We start from the raw sequence: 22,207 nt of genomic DNA on the forward strand, positions 1-22,207 counted from the left end.
CTGACACTATTATAGAGGCACTGAGGATGGCTGACACTATTATAGAGGCACTGAGGATGGCTGACACTATTATAGAGGCACTGAGGATAGCTGGTATTGTTATAGAGGCACTGAGGATGGCTGACACTATTATAGAGGCACTGAGGATGGCTGACACTATTATAGAGGCACTGAGGATGGCTGACACTATTATAGAGGCACTGAGGATGGCTGACACTATTATAGAGGCACTGAGGATGGCTGACACTATTATAGAGGCACTGAGGATGGCTGACACTATTATAGAGGCACTGAGGATGGCTGACACTATTATAGAGGCACTGAGGATGGCTGACACTATTATAGAGGCACTGAGGATGGTTGACACTATTATAGAGGTACTGAGGATGGCTGACACTATTATAGAGGCACTGAGGATGGCTGACACTATTATAGAGGCACTGAGGATGGCTGACACTATTATAGAGGCACTGAGGATGGCTGGATCTATTATGGAGACACTGAGGATGGGTGACACTATTATAGAGACATTGAAGATGGCTAGTAATGTTATAGAGGTATTGAGGATGGCTGGCACTATTATAGAGGCACTGAGGATGGATGACACTATTATAGAGGCACTGATGATGGATGACACTATTATTGAGTTAATGAGGATGTCTGGCACTGTTATAGAGGCACTGAGGATGGCTGGCACTATTATAGAGGCACTGAGGATAGCTGACACTATTATAGAGGCACTGAGGATGGCTGACACTATTATAGAGGTACTGGGGATGGCTGACACTATTATAGAGGTACTGAGGATGGCTGACACTATTATAGAGGCACTGAGGATGGCTGACACTATTATAGAGGCACTGAGGATGGCTGACACTATTATAGAGGCACTGAGGATGGCTGACACTATTATAGAGGCACTGAGGATAGCTGGTATTGTTATAGAGGCACTGAGGATGGCTGACACTATTATAGAGGCACTGAGGATGGCTGACACTATTATAGAGGCACTGAGGATGGCTGACACTATTATAGAGGCACTGAGGATGGCTGACACTATTATAGAGGCACTGAGGATGGCTGACACTATTATAGAGGCACTGAGGATGGCTGACACTATTATAGAGGCACTGAGGATGGCTGACACTATTATAGAGGCACTGAGGATGGCTGACACTATTATAGAGGCACTGAGGATGGTTGACACTATTATAGAGGTACTGAGGATGGCTGACACTATTATAGAGGCACTGAGGATGGCTGACACTATTATAGAGGCACTGAGGATGGCTGACACTATTATAGAGGCACTGAGGATGGCTGACACTATTATAGAGGCACTGAGGATGGCTGACACTATTATAGAGGCACTGAGGATGGCTGACACTATTATAGAGGCACTGAGGATTAGTGTTGCTTTCGAATATTGGTTAGTTTTTTTTTGTAGTTTTTTTTTTCACAGTACACATCACAGTGATCATCCCTCTCTGCTTCCATCTTGTGTGGTGTAAAGAAGACTCTAATACTACTGTGTGAGACTGGCGTGCGAATTTTCGTATATGCTAATTTAGGTTTATGCTAATTTTGTATATGCTAATTTTCGCATATGCACATTTTCGCATACGCGAATTGTTCGCATATGCGAAAATATTTCGAGAATATTACGAATATGCGAATTTAGCGAATATATGACGAATATTCGTCCATATATTCGCGAAATATCGCGAATTCGAATATGGCCTATGCCGCTCAACACCACTGAGGATGGCTGACACTAATATAGAGGCACTGAGGATGGCTGACACTATTATAGAGGCACTGAGGATGGCTGACACTATTATAGAGGCACTGAGGATGGCTGACACTATTATAGAGGCACTGAGGATGGCTGACACTATTATAGAGGCACTGAGGATGGCTGACACTATTATAGAGGCACTGAGGATGGGTGACACTATTATAGAGGTACTGAGGATGGCTGACACTATTATAGAGGCACTGAGGATGGCTGACACTATTATAGAGGCACTGAGGATGGCTGACACTATTATAGAGGCACTGAGGATGGCTGACACTATTATAGAGGTACTGAGGATGGCTGACACTATTATAGAGGTATTGAGGATGGCTGACACTATTATAGAGGCACTGAGGATGGCTGGATCTATTATGGAGACACTGAGGATGGGTGACACTATTATAGAGACATTGAAGATGGCTAGTAATGTTATAGAGGTATTGAGGATGGCTGGCACTATTATAGAGGCACTGAGGATGGCTGACACTATTATAGAGGCACTGATGATGGATGACACTATTATAGAGGCACTGATGATGGATGACACTATTATTGAGTTAATGAGGATGTCTGGCACTGTTATAGAGGCACTGAGGATGGCTGGCACTATTATAGAGGCACTGAGGGTGGCTGATATTATTATAGAGGCACTGAGGATGGCTGACACTATTATAGAGGCACTGAGGATAGCTGACACTATTATAGAGGTACCAAGGATGGCTGACACTATTATAGAGGCGCTGAGGATGGCTGACACTATTATAGAGGCACTGAGGATAGCTGGTATGAATATAGAGGCAATGAGGATGGCTGAAACAATTATAGAGGTATTGAGGATGGCTGGCACTATTATAGAGGTACTGAGGATGACTGACACTATTATAGAGGCATTGAGGATGGCTGACACTATTATAGAGGCACTGAGGATGGCTGACACTATTATAGAGGCACTGAGGATAGCTGGTATTGTTATAGAGGCACTGAGGATGGCTTGAACTATTATAGAGGTACTGAGGATGGCTTGAACTATTATAGAGGTACTGAGGATGGCTGACACTATTATAGAGGCACTGAGGATAGCTGGTATTGTTATAGAGGCACTGAGGATAGCTGGTATTGTTATAGAGGCACTGAGGATGGCTTGAACTATTATAGAGGTACGGAGGATGGCTTGAACTATTCTAGAGGTACTGAGGATGGCTGACACTATTATAGAGGTACTGAGGATGCCTGGCACTATTATAGAGGCACTAAGGATGGCTGACACTATTATAGAGGCACTGAGGATGGCTGACACTAATATAGAGGTACTGAGAATGGCTGACACTATTATAGAGGTACTGAGGATGGCTGACACTATTATAGAGGCACTAAGGATGGCTGGTATTATTCTAGAGGCACTGAGGATGGCTGACACTATTATAGAGGCACTGAGGATAGCTGGTAATAACATAGAAGTACCAAGGATGGCTGACACTATTATAGAGGTACTGAGGATGGCTGACACTATTATAGAGGCACTAAGGATGGCTGACACTATTATAGAGGTACTGAGGATGGCTGACACTATTATAGAGGCACTGAGGATGGCTGACACTATTATAGAGGCACTGAGGATGGCTGACACTATTATAGAGGCACTGAGGATGGCTGACACTATTATATAGGCACAGAGGATGACTGACACTATTATAGAGGCACTGAGGATGGCTGACACTATTATAGAGGCACTGAGGATGGCTGACACTATTATAGAGGCACTGAGGATGGCTGACACTATCATAGAGGTACTGAGGATGGCTGACACTATTATAGAGGCACTGAGGATGGCTGACACTATTATAGAGGCACTGAGGATGGCTGACACTATTATATAGGCACAGAGGATGACTGACACTATTATAGAGGCACTGAGGATGGCTGACACTATTATAGAGGCACTGAGGATGGCTGACACTATCATAGAGGCACTGAGGATGGCTGACACTATCATAGAGGTACTGAGGATGGCTGACACTATCATAGAGGCACTGAGGATGGCTGACACTATTATAGAGGCACTGAGGATGGCTGACACTATTATAGAGGCACTGAGGATGGCTGACACTATTATAGAGGCACTGAGGATAGCTGACACTATTATAGAGGCACTGAGGATGGCTGACACTATTATAGAGGTACTGAGGATGGCTGACACTATTATAGAGGTACTGAGGATGGCTGACACTATTATAGAGGCACTGAGGATGGCTGACACTATTATAGAGGTACTGAGGATGGCTGACACTATTATAGAGGCACTGAGGATGGCTGACACTATTATAGAGGCACTGAGGATGGCTGACACTATTATAGAGGCAATGAGGATCGCTGACACTATTATAGAGGCACTGAGGATGGCTGACACTATTATAGAGGCAATGAGGATCGCTGACACTATTATAGAGGCACTGAGGATGGCTGACACTATTATAGAGGCACTGAGGATGGCTGACACTATTATAGAGGCACTGATGATGGCTGACACTATTATAGAGGTACTGAGGATGGCTGGTATTATTATAGAGGCACTGAGGATAGCTGGTATTGTTATAGAGGCACTGAGGATGGCTGACACTATTATAGAGGCACTGAGGATGGCTGACACTATTATAGAGGCACTGAGGATGGCTGACACTATTATAGAGGCACTGAGGATGGCTGACACTATTATAGAGGTACTGAGGATGGCTGGTATTATTATAGAGGCACTGAGGATAGCTGGTATTGTTATAGAGGCACTGAGGATGGCTGACACTATTATAGAGGCACTGAGGATGGCTGACACTATTATAGAGGCACTGAGGATGGCTGACACTATTATAGAGGCACTGAGGATGGCTGACACTATTATAGAGGCACTGAGGATGGCTGACACTATTATAGAGGCACTGAGGATGGCTGACACTATTATAGAGGCACTGAGGATGGCTGACACTATTATAGAGGCACTGAGGATGGCTGACACTATTATAGAGGCACTGAGGATGGCTGACACTATTATAGAGGTACTGAGGATGGCTGACACTATTATAGAGGTACTGAGGATGGCTGACACTATTATAGAGGCACTGAGGATGGCTGACACTATTATAGAGGCACTGAGGATGGCTGACACTATTATAGAGGCACTGAGGATGGCTGACACTATTATAGAGGCACTGAGGATGGCTGACACTATTATAGAGGCACTGAGGATGGCTGACACTATTATAGAGGCACTGAGGATGGCTGACACTATTATAGAGGTACTGAGGATGGCTGACACTATTATAGAGGTACTGAGGATGGCTGACACTATTATAGAGGCACTGAGGATGGCTGACACTATTATAGAGGCACTGAGGATGGCTGACACTATTATAGAGGCACTGAGGATGGCTGACACTATTATAGAGGCACTGAGGATGGCTGACACTATTATAGAGGCACTGAGGATGGCTGACACTATTATAGAGGCACTGAGGATGGCTGACACTATTATAGAGGCACTGAGGATGGCTGACACTATTATAGAGGCACTGAGGATGGCTGACACTATTATAGAGGCACTGAGGATGGCTGACACTATTATAGAGGTACTGAGGATTAGTGTTGCTTTCGAATATTGGTTAGTTTTTTTTTGTAGTTTTTGTTTTCACAGTACACATCACAGTGATCATCCCTCTCTGCTTCCATCTTGTGTGGTGTAAAGAAAACTCTAATACTACTGTGTGAGACTGGCGTGCGAATTTTCGTATATGCTAATTTAGGTTTATGCTAATTTTGTATATGCTAATTTTCGCATATGCACATTTTCGCATAAGCGAATTGTTCGCATATGCGAAAATATTTCGAGAATATTACGAATATGCGAATTTAGCGAATATATGATGAATATTCGTCCATATATTCGCGAAATATCGCGAATTCGAATATGGCCTATGCCGCTCAACACCACTGAGGATGGCTGACACTAATATAGAGGTGCTGAGGATGGCTGACACTATTATAGAGGCACTGAGGATGGCTGACACTAATATAGAGGTACTGAGGATGGCTGACACTAATATAGAGGTACTGAGGATGGCTGACACTATTATAGAGGCACTGAGGATGGCTGACACTATTATAGAGGCACTGAGGATGGCTGACACTATTATAGAGGCACTGAGGATGGCTGACACTATTATAGAGGCACTGAGGATGGCTGACACTATTATAGAGGTACTGAGGATGGCTGACACTATTATAGAGGTACTGAGGATGGCTGACACTATTATAGAGGCACTGAGGATGGCTGGATCTATTATGGAGACACTGAGGATGGGTGACACTATTATAGAGGCACTGATGATGGATGACACTATTATTGAGTTAATGAGGATGGCTGACACTATTATAGAGGTACTGAGGATGGCTGACACTATTATAGAGGTACTGAGGATGGCTGGCACTATTATAGAGGCACTGAGGGTGGCTGGCACTATTATAGAGGCACTGAGGGTGGCTGATATTATTATAGAGGCACTGAGGATGGCTGACACTATTATAGAGGCACTGAGGATAGCTGACACTATTATAGAGGTACCAAGGATGGCTGACACTATTATAGAGGCGCTGAGGATGGCTGACACTATTATAGAGGCACTGAGGATAGCTGGTATTGTTATAGAGGCACTGAGGATAGCTGGTATTGTTATAGAGGCACTGAGGAGGGCTGACACTATTATAGAGGCACTGAGGATAGCTGGTATGAATATAGAGGCAATGAGGATGGCTGAAACAATTATAGAGGTATTGAGGATGGCTGGCACTATTATAGAGGTACTGAGGATGACTGACACTATTATAGAGGCATTGAGGATGGCTGACACTATTATAGAGGCACTGAGGATGGCTGACACTATTATAGAGGCACTGAGGATAGCTGGTATTGTTATAGAGGCACTGAGGATGGCTTGAACTATTATAGAGGTACTGAGGATGGCTTGAACTATTATAGAGGTACTGAGGATGGCTGACACTATTATAGAGGCACTGAGGATAGCTGGTATTGTTATAGAGGCACTGAGGATAGCTGGTATTGTTATAGAGGCACTGAGGATGGCTTGAACTATTATAGAGGTACGGAGGATGGCTGGTATTATTATAGAGGCACTGAGGATAGCTGGTATTGTTATAGAGGCACTGAGGATGGCTGACACTATTATAGAGGCACTGAGGATGGCTGACACTATTATAGAGGCACTGAGGATGGCTGACACTATTATAGAGGCACTGAGGATGGCTGACACTATTATAGAGGCACTGAGGATGGCTGACACTATTATAGAGGCACTGAGGATGGCTGACACTATTATAGAGGCACTGAGGATGGCTGACACTATTATAGAGGCACTGAGGATGGCTGACACTATTATAGAGGCACTGAGGATGGCTGACACTATTATAGAGGCACTGAGGATGGCTGACACTATTATAGAGGCACTGAGGATGGCTGACACTATTATAGAGGCACTGAGGATGGCTGACACTATTATAGAGGCACTGAGGATGGCTGACACTATTATAGAGACACTGAGGATGACTGACACTATTATAGAGGCACTGAGGATGGCTGACACTATTATAGAGGCACTGAGGATTAGTGTTGCTTTCGAATATTGGTTAGTTTTTTTTTGTAGTTTTTTTTTTCCCAGTACACATCACAGTGATCATCCCTCTCTGCTTCCATCTTGTGTGGTGTAAAGAAGACTCTAATACTACTGTGTGAGACTGGCGTGCGAATTTTCGTATATGCTAATTTAGGTTTATGCTAATTTTGTATATGCTAATTTTCGCATATGCACATTTTCGCATACGCGAATTGTTCGCATATGCGAAAATATTTCGAGAATATTACGAATATGCGAATTTAGCGAATATATGACGAATATTCGTCCATATATTCGCGAAATATCGCGAATTCGAATATGGCCTATGCCGCTCAACACCACTGAGGATGGCTGACACTAATATAGAGGTACTGAGGATGGCTGACACTATTATAGAGGCACTGAGGATGGCTGACACTATTATAGAGGCACTGAGGATGGCTGACACTAATATAGAGGTGCTGAGGATGGCTGACACTATTATAGAGGCACTGAGGATGGCTGACACTATTATAGAGGCACTGAGGATGGCTGACACTATTATAGAGGCACTGAGGATGGCTGACACTAATATAGAGGTACTGAGGATGGCTGACACTATTATAGAGGCACTGAGGATGGCTGACACTATTATAGAGGCACCGAGGATGGCTGACACTATTATAGAGGCACTGAGGGTGGCTGACACTAATATAGAGGTGCTGAGGATGGCTGACACTATTATAGAGGCACTGAGGATGGCTGACACTATTATAGAGGCACTGAGGATGGCTGACACTATTATAGAGGCACTGAGGATGGCTGACACTATTATAGAGGCACTGAGGATGGCTGACACTATTATAGAGGTGCTGAGGGTGGCTGACACTATTATAGAGGCACTGAGGATGGCTGACACCATTATAGAGGCACTGAGGATGGCTGACACTATTATAGAGGCACTGAGGATGGCTGACACTATTATAGAGGCACTGAGGATGGCTGGTATTATTATAGAGGCACTGAGGATGGCTGACACTATTATAGAGGCCATGAGGATGGCTGACACTATTATAGAGGTACTGAGGGTGGCTGACACTATTATAGAGGCACTGAGGATGGCTGACACTATTATAGAGGCACTGAGGATGGCTGACACTATTATAGAGACACTGAGGATGGCTGACACTATTATAGAGGTATTGAGGATGGCTGACACTATTATAGAGGCACTGAGGATGGCTGACACTATTATAGAGGCACTGAGGATGGCTGACACTATTATAGAGGCACTGAGGATGACTGACACTATTATATAGGCACTGAGGATGGCTGACACTATTATAGAGGCACTGAGGATGGCTGACACTATTATAGAAGCACTGAGGATGGCTGACACTATTATAGAGGCACTGAGGATGGCTGACACTATTATAGAGGCACTGAGGATGGCTGACACTATTATAGAGGCACTGAGGATGGCTGACACTATTATAGAGGCACTGAGGATGGCTGACACTATTATAGAAGCACTGAGGATGGCTGACACTATTATAGAGGTACTGAGAATGGCTGACACTATTATAGAGGCACTGAGGATGGCTGACACTATTATAGAGGCACTGAGGATGGCTGACACTATTATAGAGGCACTGAGGATGGCTGACACTATTATAGAGGCACTGAGGATGGCTGACACTATTATAGAGGCACTGAGGATGGCTGACACTATTATAGAGGTACTGAGAATGGCTGACACTATTATAGAGGCACTGAGGATGGCTGACACTATTATAGAGGCACTGAGGATGGCTGACACTATTATAGAGGCACTGAGGATGGCTGACACTATTATAGAGGTACTGAGGATGGCTGACACTATTATAGAGGCACTGAGGATGGCTGACACTATTATAGAGGCACTGAGGATGGCTGACACTATTATAGAGGCACTGTGTTGTGTGTATACTGTGTGTGTTGTGTGTATACTGTGTGTGTTGTGTGTATACTGTGTGTGTTGTGTTGTGTATATACTGTGTGTGTTGTGTATATACTGTGTGTGTTGTGTTGTGTATATACTGTGTGTGTTGTGTTGTGTATATACTGTGTGTTGTGTGTATATACTGTGTGTGTTGTGTGTATACTGTGTGTGTTGTGTGTATACTGTGTGTGTTGTGTGTATACTGTGTGTGTTGTGTGTATACTGTGTGTGTTGTGTGTATACTGTGTGTTGTGTGTATACTGTGTGTGTTGTGTGTATACTGTGTGTGTTGTGCTGTGTGTATACTGTGTGTGTTGTGCTGTGTATATACTGTGTGTGCTGTGTATATACTGTGTGTGTTGTGTATATACTGTGTGTGTTGTGTATATACTGTGTGTTGTGTGTATACTGTGTTGTGTGTACTGTGTGTTGTGTGTATACTGTGTGTGTTGTGCTGTGTATATACTGTGTGTGTTGTGTGTATACTGTGTGTGTTGTGTTGTGCTGTGTATATACTGTGTGTGTTGTGTATATACTGTGTGTGTTGTGTATATACTGTGTGTGTTGTGTGTATACTGTGTTGTGTGTACTGTGTGTTGTGTGTATACTGTGTGTGTTGTGCTGTGTATATACTGTGTGTGTTGTGCTGTGTATATACTGTGTGTTATGTATTGTGCTGTGTATACACTGGTTGTGTATATACTGTGTGTGTTGTGTGTATACTGTGTGTGTTATGTTGTGCTGTGTATATACTGTGTGTGTTGTGCTGTGTATACACTGTGTGTTGTGCTTTGTATATACTGTGTGTGTTGTGTTGTGCTGTGTATATACTGTGTTGTGCTTTGTATATACTGTGTGTGTTGTTTTGTGTGCATATACTGTGTTGTGTGTGTATATACTGTGTTGTGCTTTGTATATACTGTGTTGTGCTGTGTGTATATACTGTGTTGTGCTTTGTATATACTGTGTGTGTTGTTTTGTGTGCATATACTGTGTTGTGTGTGTATATACTGTGTTGTGCTTTGTATATACTGTGTTGTGCTGTGTGTATATACTGTGTTGTGTATATTCTGTGTGTGTTGTGCTTTGTATATACTGTGTGTTGTGTGTATATGCTGTGTTTTGTTGTGTGTGTATATTCTGTGTTGTGTTGTGTGTGTGAAAATATTGTGTTGTGTGTGTGAATATATTGTGTTGTGTGTGTGTGAATATATTGTGTTGTGTATACTGTGTTGTGTGTGAGTGTATATTCTGTGTTTTGTTGTGTGTGTGTGAATATATTGTGTTGTGTGTGTATATTGTGTGTGTGTGTGAATATATTGTGTTGTGGTCTGTGGTCACCACTTCCTCCTCTTGCTCTCACATTTCTGTGTGTGTGTGAATATACTGTATTGTGTTGTGCATTGTATATACTGTGTGTGTTGTGTGTGTATATACTGTGTTGTGTGTGTATATACTGTGTTGTGTATGTATATACTGTGTTGTGTATATTCTGTGTGTGTTGTGCTTTGTATATACTGTGTGTTGTGTGTATATGCTGTGTTTTGTTGTGTGTGTATATTCTGTGTTGTGTTGAGTGTGTGAAAATAATGTGTTGTGTGTGTGTGAATATATTGTGTTGTGTGTGTGTGTGAATATATTGTGTTGTGTGTATATTGTGTGTATGAATATATTGTGTTGTGTATACTGTGTTGTGTGTGAGTGTATATTCTGTGTTTTGTTGTGTGTGTGTGTGTATGAATATATTGTGTTGTGTGTATGAATATATTGTGTTGTGTGTATATACTGTGTTGTGTGTGTATACTGTGTTGTGTGTATATACTGTGTGTATATACTGTGTTGTGTGTGTATATTGTGTTGTGTGTGTATATACTGTGTTGTGTGTGTATATTGTGTTGTGTGTGTATATTGTGTTGTGTGTGTATATACTGTGTGTGTGTATATTGTGTTGTGTATGTATATACTGTGTGTATATACTGTGTTGTGTGTGTATATACTGTGTGTGTGTATATTGTGTTGTGTGTGTATATTGTGTTGTGTGTGTATATACTGTGTATGTGTGTATATTGTGTTGTGTGTGTATATACTGTGTGTGTGTATATATACTGTGTGTGTGTATATACTGTGTGTGTATATTCTGTGTTGTGTGTGTGTGTATACTGTGTGTATATACTGTGTTGTGTGTGTGTATATACTGTGTGTGTGTATATTGTGTTGTGTTGTGTGTATATACTGTGTGTGTGTGTGTATACTGTGTTGTGTGTGTATATACTGTGTGTGTGTGTGTATACTGTGTTGTGTGTGTATATACTGTGTGTGTGTATATTGTGTTGTGTGTGTGTATATACTGTGTGTGTGTATATACTGTGTTGTGTGTGTGTATATACTGTGTTGTGGTCTGCGGTCACCACTTCCTCCCCTCGCTCTAACATTTCTGTGTTGTGTGTGTATATACTGTGTGTGTGTGTATATTGTGTTGTGTGTGTATATACTGTGTTGTGTGTGTATATACTGTGTGTGTGTATATACTGTGTGTGTGTATATACTGTGTTGTGTGTGTATATACTGTGTGTGTGTATATACTGTGTTGTGTGTGTATATACTGTGTGTGTGTATATACTGTGTGTGTGTGTGTATATACTGTGTTGTGTGTGTATATACTGTGTTGTGGTCTGCGGTCACCACTTCCTCCCCTCGCTCTAACATTTCTGTGTATGTGTGGGGGGGGGGGGGGGGGGGGTCTCAGTGAGGGGCGGAGGACTTCCTGGACTTCGGGGAGGGTGCTCCTCGTGTATCAGCATGATGTGGGTTGTGGTGAAAAAAGAAGCTTCGCTACCCTGTGTATAACTCCCATCAGAGTTGTCATAGGGACACAGGACACTGCACTAGACAGGACCCCGCACTAGACAGGACACGGCACTAGACAGGACACGGCACTAGACAGGACACTGCACTAGACAGGACCCCGCACTAGACAGGACCCGGCACTAGAGAGGACCCCGCACTAGAGAGGACCCGGCACTAGAGAGGACCCGGCACTAGACAGGACCCGGCACTAGAGAGGACCCGGCACTAGAGAGGACCCGGCACTAGAGAGGACCCGGCACTAGACAGGACCCGGCACTAGACAGGACCCGGCACTAGACAGGACCCGGCACTAGAGAGGACCCGGCACTAGAGAGGACCCGGCACTAGACAGGACCCGGCACTAGACAGGACCCGGCACTAGAGAGGACCCGGCACTAGAGAGGACCCGGCACTAGAGAGGACCCGGCACTAGAGAGGACCCGGCACTAGACAGGACCCGGCACTAGACAGGACACTGCACTAGACAGGACCCCGCACTAGACAGGACACGGCACTAGACAGGACCCGGCACTAGAGAGGACCCGGCACTAGAGAGGACCCGGCACTAGAGAGGACCCGGCACTAGAGAGGACCCGGCACTAGAGAGGACCCGGCACTAGAGAGGACCCGGCACTAGACAGGACCCCGCACTAGAGAGGACCCGGCACTAGACAGGACCCGGCACTAGAGAGGACCCGGCACTAGAGAGGACCCGGCACTAGAGAGGACCCGGCACTAGAGAGGACCCGGCACTAGACAGGACCCGGCACTAGACAGGACCCGGCACTAGAGAGGACCCGGCACTAGAGAGGACCCGGCACTAGAGAGGACCCGGCACTAGAGAGGACCCGGCACTAGAGACGACCCGGCACTAGAGAGGACCCGGCACTAGAGAGGACCCGGCACTAGAGAGGACCCGGCACTAGACAGGACCCGGCACTAGACAGGACCCGGCACTAGACAGGACCCGGCACTAGACAGGACCCGGCACTAGACAGGACCCGGCACTAGACAGGACCCGGCACTAGACAGGACCCCGCACTAGACAGGACCCGGCACTAGAGAGGACCCGGCACTAGAGAGGACCCGGCACTAGAGAGGACCCGGCACTAGAGAGGACCCGGCACTAGAGAGGACCCGGCACTAGAGAGGACCCCGCACTAGACAGGACCCCGCACTAGACAGGACCCCGCACTAGACAGGACCCCGCACTAGACAGGACCCCGCACTAGAGAGTGCGGGGTCCTCTCTAGTGCAGTGTCCACTCTAGTGCGGGGTCCTGTCTAGTGTAGGGTCCTCTCTAGTGCAGTGTCCCCTCTAGTGCGGGGTCAAAGGAGGGGACACTATAGGGGGTACACAGAGGAGGGGACACTATAGGGGGTACACAGAGGAGGGGACAGAACGGATGTATGTATGAGGCCAGGTCTTCAGCACGGATGTATGTATGAGGCCAGGTCTTCAGCACGGATGTATGTATGAGGCCAGGTCTTCAGCACGGATGTATGTATGAGGCCAGGTCTTCAGCACGGATGTATGTATGCATGTATGAGGCCAGGTCTTCAGCACGGATGTATGCATGCATGTATGAGGCCAGGTCTTCAGCACGGATGTATGCATGTATGAGGCCAGGTCTTCAGCACGGATGTATGCATGTATGAGGCCAGGTCTTCAGCACGGATGTATGCATGTATGAGGCCAGGTCTTCAGCACGGATGTATGCATGTATGAGGCCAGGTCTTCAGCACGGATGTATGCATGTATGAGGCCAGGTCTTCAGCACGGATGTATGCATGTATGAGGCCAGGTCTTCAGCACGGATGTATGCATGTATGAGGCCAGGTCTTCAGCACGGATGTATGTATGAGGCCAGGTCTTCAGCAAGGATGTATGTATGAGGCCAGGTCTTCAGCACGGATATACATGAGGCCAGGTCTTCAGCACGGATATACATGAGGCCAGGTCTTCAGCACGGATATACATGAGGCCAGGTCTTCAGCACGGATATACATGAGGCCAGGTCTTCAGCACGGATATACATGAGGCCAGGTCTTCAGCACGGATACACATGAGGCCAGGTCTTCAGCACGGATACACATGAGGCCAGGTCTTCAGCACGGATACACATGAGGCCAGGTCTTCAGCACGGATACACATGAGGCCAGGTCTTCAGCACGGATACACATGAGGCCAGGTCTTCAGCACGGATACACATGAGGCCAGGTCTTCAGCACGGATACACATGAGGCCAGGTCTTCAGCACGGATACACATGAGGCCAGGTCTTCAGCACGGATACACATGAGGCCAGGTCTTCAGCACGGATACACATGAGGCCAGGTCTTCAGCACGGATACACATGAGGCCAGGTCTTCAGCACGGATACACATGAGGCCAGGTCTTCAGCACGGATACACATGAGGCCAGGTCTTCAGCACGGATACACATGAGGCCAGGTCTTCAGCACGGATACACATGAGGCCAGGTCTTCAGCACGGATACACATGAGGCCAGGTCTTCAGCACGGATACACATGAGGCCAGGTCTTCAGCACGGATACACATGAGGCCAGGTCTTCAGCACGGATACACATGAGGCCAGGTCTTCAGCACGGATACACATGAGGCCAGGTCTTCAGCACGGATACACATGAGGCCAGGTCTTCAGCACGGATACACATGAGGCCAGGTCTTCAGCACGGATACACATGAGGCCAGGTCTTCAGCACGGATACACATGAGGCCAGGTCTTCAGCACGGATACACATGAGGCCAGGTCTTCAGCACGGATACACATGAGGCCAGGTCTTCAGCACGGATACATATGAGGCCAGGTCTTCAGCACGGATACATATGAGGCCAGGTCTTCAGCACGGATACATATGAGGCCAGGTCTTCAGCACGGATACATATGAGGCCAGGTCTTCAGCACGGATACATATGAGGCCAGGTCTTCAGCACGGATACATATGAGGCCAGGTCTTCAGCACGGATATATATGAGGCCAGGTCTTCAGCACGGATACATATGAGGCCAGGTCTTCAGCACGGATATATATGAGGCCAGGTCTTCAGCACGGATACATATGAGGCCAGGTCTTCAGCACGGATACATATGAGGCCAGGTCTTCAGCACGGATATATATGAGGCCAGGTCTTCAGCACGGATATATATGAGGCCAGGTCTTCAGCACGGATATATATGAGGCCAGGTCTTCAGCACGGATATATGTAGAGCTGTCCGGGCATGCTGGGAGTTTAGGGCCACTGCTGTAGAGAGTCTATAAGTTGAGTCTTTTGGGGCAGCCCATGTAGTCTGGACAGAGAACAGAGCAATGGGGAATAAAATGGCTGAATGCAAAGCATTATGGGGAAGCTTGTCAGGGGGATGTCCAAGGTCATGTGATGTCTATAGTGACAGCTGGTCCTGTGATGGAGGGATTGATAGGGTCTCTATACTGCCCCATAGTGGACACATCCTTGTCCTGTCATGTGACCTCGTCCTGTCATGTGACCTCGTCCTGTCATGTGACCTTGTCCTGTCATGTGACCTCGTCCTGTCATGTGACCTCTTCCTGTCATGTGACCTCGTCCTGTCATGTGACCTCGTCCTGTCATGTGACCTTGTGTGTTTGTCCTCCTGCTCATGTTTCCAATCTTCTCTTTATCCAGACCGACCAAATACTGATCCACCAGAAGACGGAACTGCTGGAAGGTGAGGAGGACAAGATGGGGGCGGTAACCATGGGCAACACCCCCACCCCCATATCTGATATATGCTCCACCCCCATATCTGATATATGCCCCACCCCCATATCTGATATATGCTCCACCCCCATATCTGATATATACTCCACCCCCATATCTGATATATGCTCCACCCCCATATCTGATATATACCCCACCCCCATATCTGATATCTACTCCACCCCCATATCTGATATATACCCCACCCCCATATCTCATATATACCCCACCCCCATATCTGATATCTACTCCACCCCCATATCTGATATCTGCTCCACCCCCATATCTGATATATACTCCACCCCCATATCTGATATATACTCCACCCCCATATCTGATATATGCTCCACCCCCATATCTGATATATACCCCACCCCCATATCTGATATATACCCCACCCCCATATCTGATATATGCTCCACCCCCATCCTCATATCTGATATATGCTCCACCCCCTATCTGATATATGCTCCACCCCCATCCTCATATCTGATATATGCTCCACCCCATCCTCATATCTGATATATGCTCCACCCCCCTATCTGATATATGCTCCACCCCCATCCTCATATCTGATATATGCTCCACCCCATCATCATATCTGATATATGCTCCACCCCATCCTCATATCTGATATATGCTCCACCCCCATCCTCATATCTGATATATGCTCCACCCCTCATCCTAATATCTGATATATGCTCCACCCCATCCTCATATCTGATATATGCTCCACCCCCATATCTGATATATGCTCCACCCCCATCCTCATATCTGATATATGCTCCACCCCCTATCTGATATATGCTCCACCCCCCTATCTGATATATGCTCCACCCCCATCCTCATATCTGATATATGCTCCACCCCCCTATCTGATATATGCTCCACCCCCATCCTCATATCTGATATATGCTCCACCCCATCCTCATATCTGATATATGCTCCACCCCATCCTCATATCTGATATATGCTCCACCCCATCCTCATATCTGATATATGCTCCACCCCATCCTCATATCTGATATATGCTCCACCCCATCCTCATATCTGATATATGCTCCACCCCAATCCTCATATCTGATATATGCTCCACCCCTCATCCTAATATCTGATATATGCTCCACCCCATCCTCATATCTGATATATGCTCCACCCCCATATCTGATATATGCTCCACCCCCATCCTCATTTCTGATATATGCTCCACCCCCCTATCTGATATATGCTCCACCCCCCTATCTGATATATGCTCCACTCCCCTATCTGATATATGCTCCACCCCCATCCTCATATCTGATATATGCTCCACCCCTCATCCTAATATCTGATATATGCTCCACCCCATCCTCATATCTGATATATGCTCCACCCCCATATCTGATATATGCTCCACCCCCATCCTCATTTCTGATATATGCTCCAACCCCCTATCTGATATATGCTCCACCCCCCTATCTGATATATGCTCCACTCCCCTATCTGATATATGCTCCACCCCCCATCCTCATATCTGATATATGCTCCACCCCTTGTCTCTGTATTTTTCTCTTATAAGGATTAGTCACCTCTCTTTTTCCTCTCTCAGCTGTCACAGGTTTCGAGACATGCAACCAGTATGAGTTACGAAATATTATGGGTCAGCGAATATTCACAGCGCAGGAGAGAAGCACAGTGTGTGCCCGATGGTGCTGTGGGTCCCTCCGCCCGCTGACTCTTCAAGTGTGCGACTACACTGGACGGGAGGTCATCCACTTCATACGCCCCCTGAAGTGTACCAGCTGCTGCTTCCCCTGCTGTTTACAGGAGGTAGGGTTCCCCCACAACTGTGCACCCCGCCTCCATCTCTAGTCCTAATGAACTGTCCCCCATCTCTATTGTGATCCACAGCTGGAGGTCCAGAGCCCCCCGGGACACACTATTGGGTATGTTGTGCAGAGCTGGCACCCGTTTGTTCCTAAGTATTGTCTCCTCACCGAGAGTCGGGAGCCGGTGCTGAAGGTGGTCGGTCCTTGTCTTATGTCCAGTTGTTGTGGAGACGTAAACTTCCAGGTGAGAAAACACGATGTTGGGGTTCCTCCTCCCGCCCTCTCTTTGGTCCTTGGGGACAATCTTGAAATTCAGCAGATGATTAGTGTTTAGTCTGATCTTCCTCCTTCTCTTCCTCCTCCATTTCTCCTCTTTTTCCTCTTCCTAATGCTCTTCCACCTCCTTTCCTTCCCTTCTTCCTATATCCTTTTTTTAAATAAATTTTCCTCCTTCTCTTCTTCCTTCCTGTTTCTCCTCCTTAATTCTTCCTCCTCCTTGGTCTCTTCTTCCTCTTCCTCCGTCTCTTCTTCCTCTTCCTCCGTCTCTTCTTCCTCTTCTTCCTCCTTGGTCTCTTCTTCCTCTTCCTCCTCCTTGGTCTCTTCTTCCTCTTCCTCCTCATTGGTCTCTTCTTCCTTTTTCCCTTCCCCCTCCTCCATCATATTCAGTATCCTTTGTCTTCTTCCTCTTCTTCCTCCTTGGTCTCTTCTTCCTCCTCCTTGGTCTCTTCTTCCTCTTCCTTCTCATTGGTCTCTTCTTCCTCTTTCCCTTCCCCCTCCTCCATCATATTCAGTATCCTGTGTCTTCTTCCTCTTCCTTCTCCATGCTCTTCTTCCGTTTCTTCCTCCTCCATCATATTCAGTATCCTGTGTCTTCTTCCTCTTCCTTCTCCATGCTCTTCTTCCGTTTCTTCCTCCTCCATCATATTCAGTATCCTGTGTCTTCTTCCTCTTCCTTCTCCATGCTCTTCTTCCTTTTCTTCCTCCTCCATCATATTCAGTATCCTGTGTCTTCTTCCTCTTCCTTCTCCATGCTCCTCTTCCTTTTCTTCCTCCTCCATCATATTCAGTATCCTGTGTCTTCTTCCTCTTCCTTCTCCATGCTCTTCTTCCTTTTCTTCCTCCTCCATCATATTCAGTATCCTGTGTCTTCTTCCTCTTCCTTCTCCATGCTCTTCTTCCTTTTCTTCCTCCTCCATCATATTCAGTATCCTGTGTCTTCTTCCTCTTCCTTCTCCATGCTCTTCTTCCTTTTCTTCCTCCTCCATCATATTCAGTATCCTGTGTCTTCTTCCTCTTCCTTCTCCATGCTCTTCTTCCTTTTCTTCCTCCTCCATCATATTCAGTACCCTGTGTCTTCTTCCTCTTCCTTCTCCATGCTCTTCTTCCTTCTCTTCCTCCTCCTTCATTATATACAGTATCCTCTGTGTCTTCTTCATCCTGAATCCTCATTCTTCCTCATCCATGCTCTTTTCTTCCTCACTCTTCTTCCTCTTCTTTCCCTTCCCCTCCTTTATGATATACATTATCCTCTGTGTCTTCTTCCTCCTAAGTCTTCGTTCTTCCTCCTCCTCCTCCATGGTCTCTTCTTCCTCTTCCTCACTCTTCTTCCTCCTCTGTGTCTTCTTCATCCTGAATCCTCATTCTTCCTCATCCATGGTCTTTTCTTCCTCACTCTTCTTCCTCTTCTTTCCTCCCCCCCCCCCTTTATGATATACATTATCCTCTGTGTCTTCTTCCTCCTAAGTCTTCGTTCTTCCTCCTCCTCCTCCATGGTCTCTTCTTCCTCTTCCTCACTCTTCTTCCTCCTCTGTGTCTTCTTCATCCTGAATTCTCATTCTTCCTCCTTCGGTCCATCTTGTCTTTATACTCCATTCACCTTCCTCCGCTCTTCTTTGGTGACCTCCTCCAGGCCTTTGTCCCTCATAGTTTATGCTCCTCCTTTGATATTGTCTCCCCCCATTACCTGTCCCCAATGGTCTACTCCCTTTCCTGGACATTCTTCTTCTCCTCCTCACACTCGATGCTCCTCCCCATGTCTTCTCATTCATGGCTTCCATCTCATCTCCCCACTCTTTATCCATCCTTTAGGTTAAACCACTATGTGAGTCTCGTAGCGTGGGCCGGATCAGTAAGCAGTGGTCTGGATTGCCCAAAGAAATATTCACAGATTCCGATAACTTTGGGATCCAGTTCCCCAAAGATCTGGATGTGAAGATGAAGGCTGTTCTCATTGGAGCCTGCTTTGTATTGGTGAGGCCTACTATGGGGGCATGTCCACCAGAGTGATGAGTGTATGGGAGTTATTGGGTTAATACATGATGGAGCCATCTATCTGGAGGGTGAAAGTCCATATTATCTAGTAATGGTCCACTATGGGTGTCCCTGATTTATGGCCTACTATATACTGAAGTCACTGCTCTTCTATGGAGTCATTGGTATGAGGTCTACTATGAAGTCATTAGTATGGGGTCTACTATGGAGTCATTGGTATGGGGTCTACTATGGAGTCATTGGTATGGGGTCTACTATGAGGTCATTGGTATGGGGTCTACTATGGAGTCATTGGTATGGGGTCTACTATGGGGTCATTGGTATGGGGTCTACTATGAGGTCATTGGTATGGGGTCTACTATGGAGTCATTGGTATGGGGTCTACTATGGAGTCATTGGTATGGGGTCTACTATGGAGTCATTGGTATGGGGTCTACTATGGGGTCATTGGTATGGGGTCTACTATGGAGTCATTGGTATGGGGTCTACTATGGAGTCATTGGTATGGGGTCTTCTATGGAGTCATTAGTATGGGGTCTACTATGGGGTCATTGGTATGGGGTCTACTATGGGGTCATTGGTATGGGGTCTACTATGGAGTCATTGGTATGGGGTCTACTATGGAGGCATTGGTATGGAGTCTACTATGGGGTCATTGGTATGGGGTCTACTATGGAGGCATTGGTATGGAGTCTACTATGGGGTCATTGGTATGGGGTCTACTATGGAGGCATTGGTATGGAGTCTACTATGGGGTCATTGGTATGGGGTCTACTATGGGGTCATTGGTATGGAGTCTACTATGGGGTCATTGGTATGGGGTCTACTATGGGGTCATTGGTATGGGGTCTACTATGGAGTCATTGGTATGGGGTCTACTATGGAGGCATTGGTATGGAGTCTACTATGGAGGCATTGGTATGGGGTCTACTATGGAGGCATTGGTATGGGGTCTACTATGGGGTCATTGGTATGGAGTCTACTATGGGGTCATTGGTATGGGGTCTACTATGGAGGCATTGGTATGGAGTCTACTATGGAGGCATTGGTATGGGGTCTACTATGGAGGCATTGGTATGGGGTCTACTATGGAGTCATTGGTATGGGGTCTACTATGGAGGCATTGGTATGGAGTCTACTATGGAGGCATTGGTATGGGGTCTACTATGGAGGCATGGGTATGGGGTCTACTATGGAGGCATTGGTATGGGGTCTACTATGGAGGCATGGGTGGGAGGACTGTTATGGAGGATGAGGCAATGATGTCTCCTCCCTCCGGCCATCGTGTGGTAGAGTCTGACCCTGGTTACTTTTGACCTTTGACCCTATTGACCCCTCTCTTCTCTCCCTAGGACTATGCCTTCTTTGAGAGGTCGAGAAGTAAGAAGGAGCGCCACACGGTGATCAGTTAACGCCGCCGGATGTTACCACCAATGCCTTAACCTCCCGCCATCCATGTATTCTCCAGTTTACTCCGCGTATCCCCTCCCCCGCCCCATGTACACTGATGTTTACACATATCTGTACGAGCTGCCACGTTTTCTACAGATCGGTCTATGATGTATTATATATATATATATGTGACAATAAATATTATTCATCTGTACGCCATGTCGTCACCATGGTAACAGACAAGACAGCGCAACGCCATGATGTCAGGGCTAAACGTTACGGTGACCCTACTCCCCTCCCCCATCATCATCTCATTATAATATAAAACACAGGTAAGTACTGTCATCCCTTGTGCTCTACACTGACACCGAAGGCTAATGAACAGTCCAGAGCTGCACTCACTATTCTGCTGTTACATCATGTGTTATCCCCCAGAGCTGCACTTACTATTCTGCTGTTACATCATGTCTTATCCTCCAGAGCTGCACTCACTATTCTGCTGTTACATCATGTGTTATCCCCCAGAGCTGCACTCACTATTCTGCTGTTACATCATGTCTTATCCTCCAGAGCTGCACTCACTATTCTGCTATTACATCATGTCCTATCCTCCAGAGCTGCACTCACTATTCTGCTGTTACGTCATGTCTTATCCTCCAGAGCTACACTCACTATTCTGCTGTTACATCATGTCTTATCCTCCAGAGCTGCACTC

General features: G+C 46.2%; 1 protein-coding gene across 1 annotated transcript in view; it reads left to right on the top strand.

The window, feature by feature from the left end:
• Positions 1 to 21,706, top strand: part of LOC130308083 (phospholipid scramblase 1-like) — a 38,868-nt gene extending 17,162 nt beyond the window's left edge. The window contains exons 4-8 of the mRNA XM_056552229.1: positions 15,947 to 15,989; positions 17,610 to 17,830; positions 17,912 to 18,073; positions 19,918 to 20,079; positions 21,453 to 21,706. Of these exons, the coding sequence (XP_056408204.1) occupies positions 15,947 to 15,989; positions 17,610 to 17,830; positions 17,912 to 18,073; positions 19,918 to 20,079; positions 21,453 to 21,512 (648 nt within the window). The 3' untranslated portion in view covers positions 21,513 to 21,706. The remainder of the gene's footprint in view (positions 1 to 15,946; positions 15,990 to 17,609; positions 17,831 to 17,911; positions 18,074 to 19,917; positions 20,080 to 21,452) is intronic.
• The last annotated feature ends 501 nt before the right edge of the window (positions 21,707 to 22,207 follow it).

This window comes from Hyla sarda, unplaced genomic scaffold (assembly GCF_029499605.1).
Source record: "Hyla sarda isolate aHylSar1 unplaced genomic scaffold, aHylSar1.hap1 scaffold_146, whole genome shotgun sequence".
Lineage (NCBI taxonomy): Eukaryota > Metazoa > Chordata > Amphibia > Anura > Hylidae > Hyla > Hyla sarda.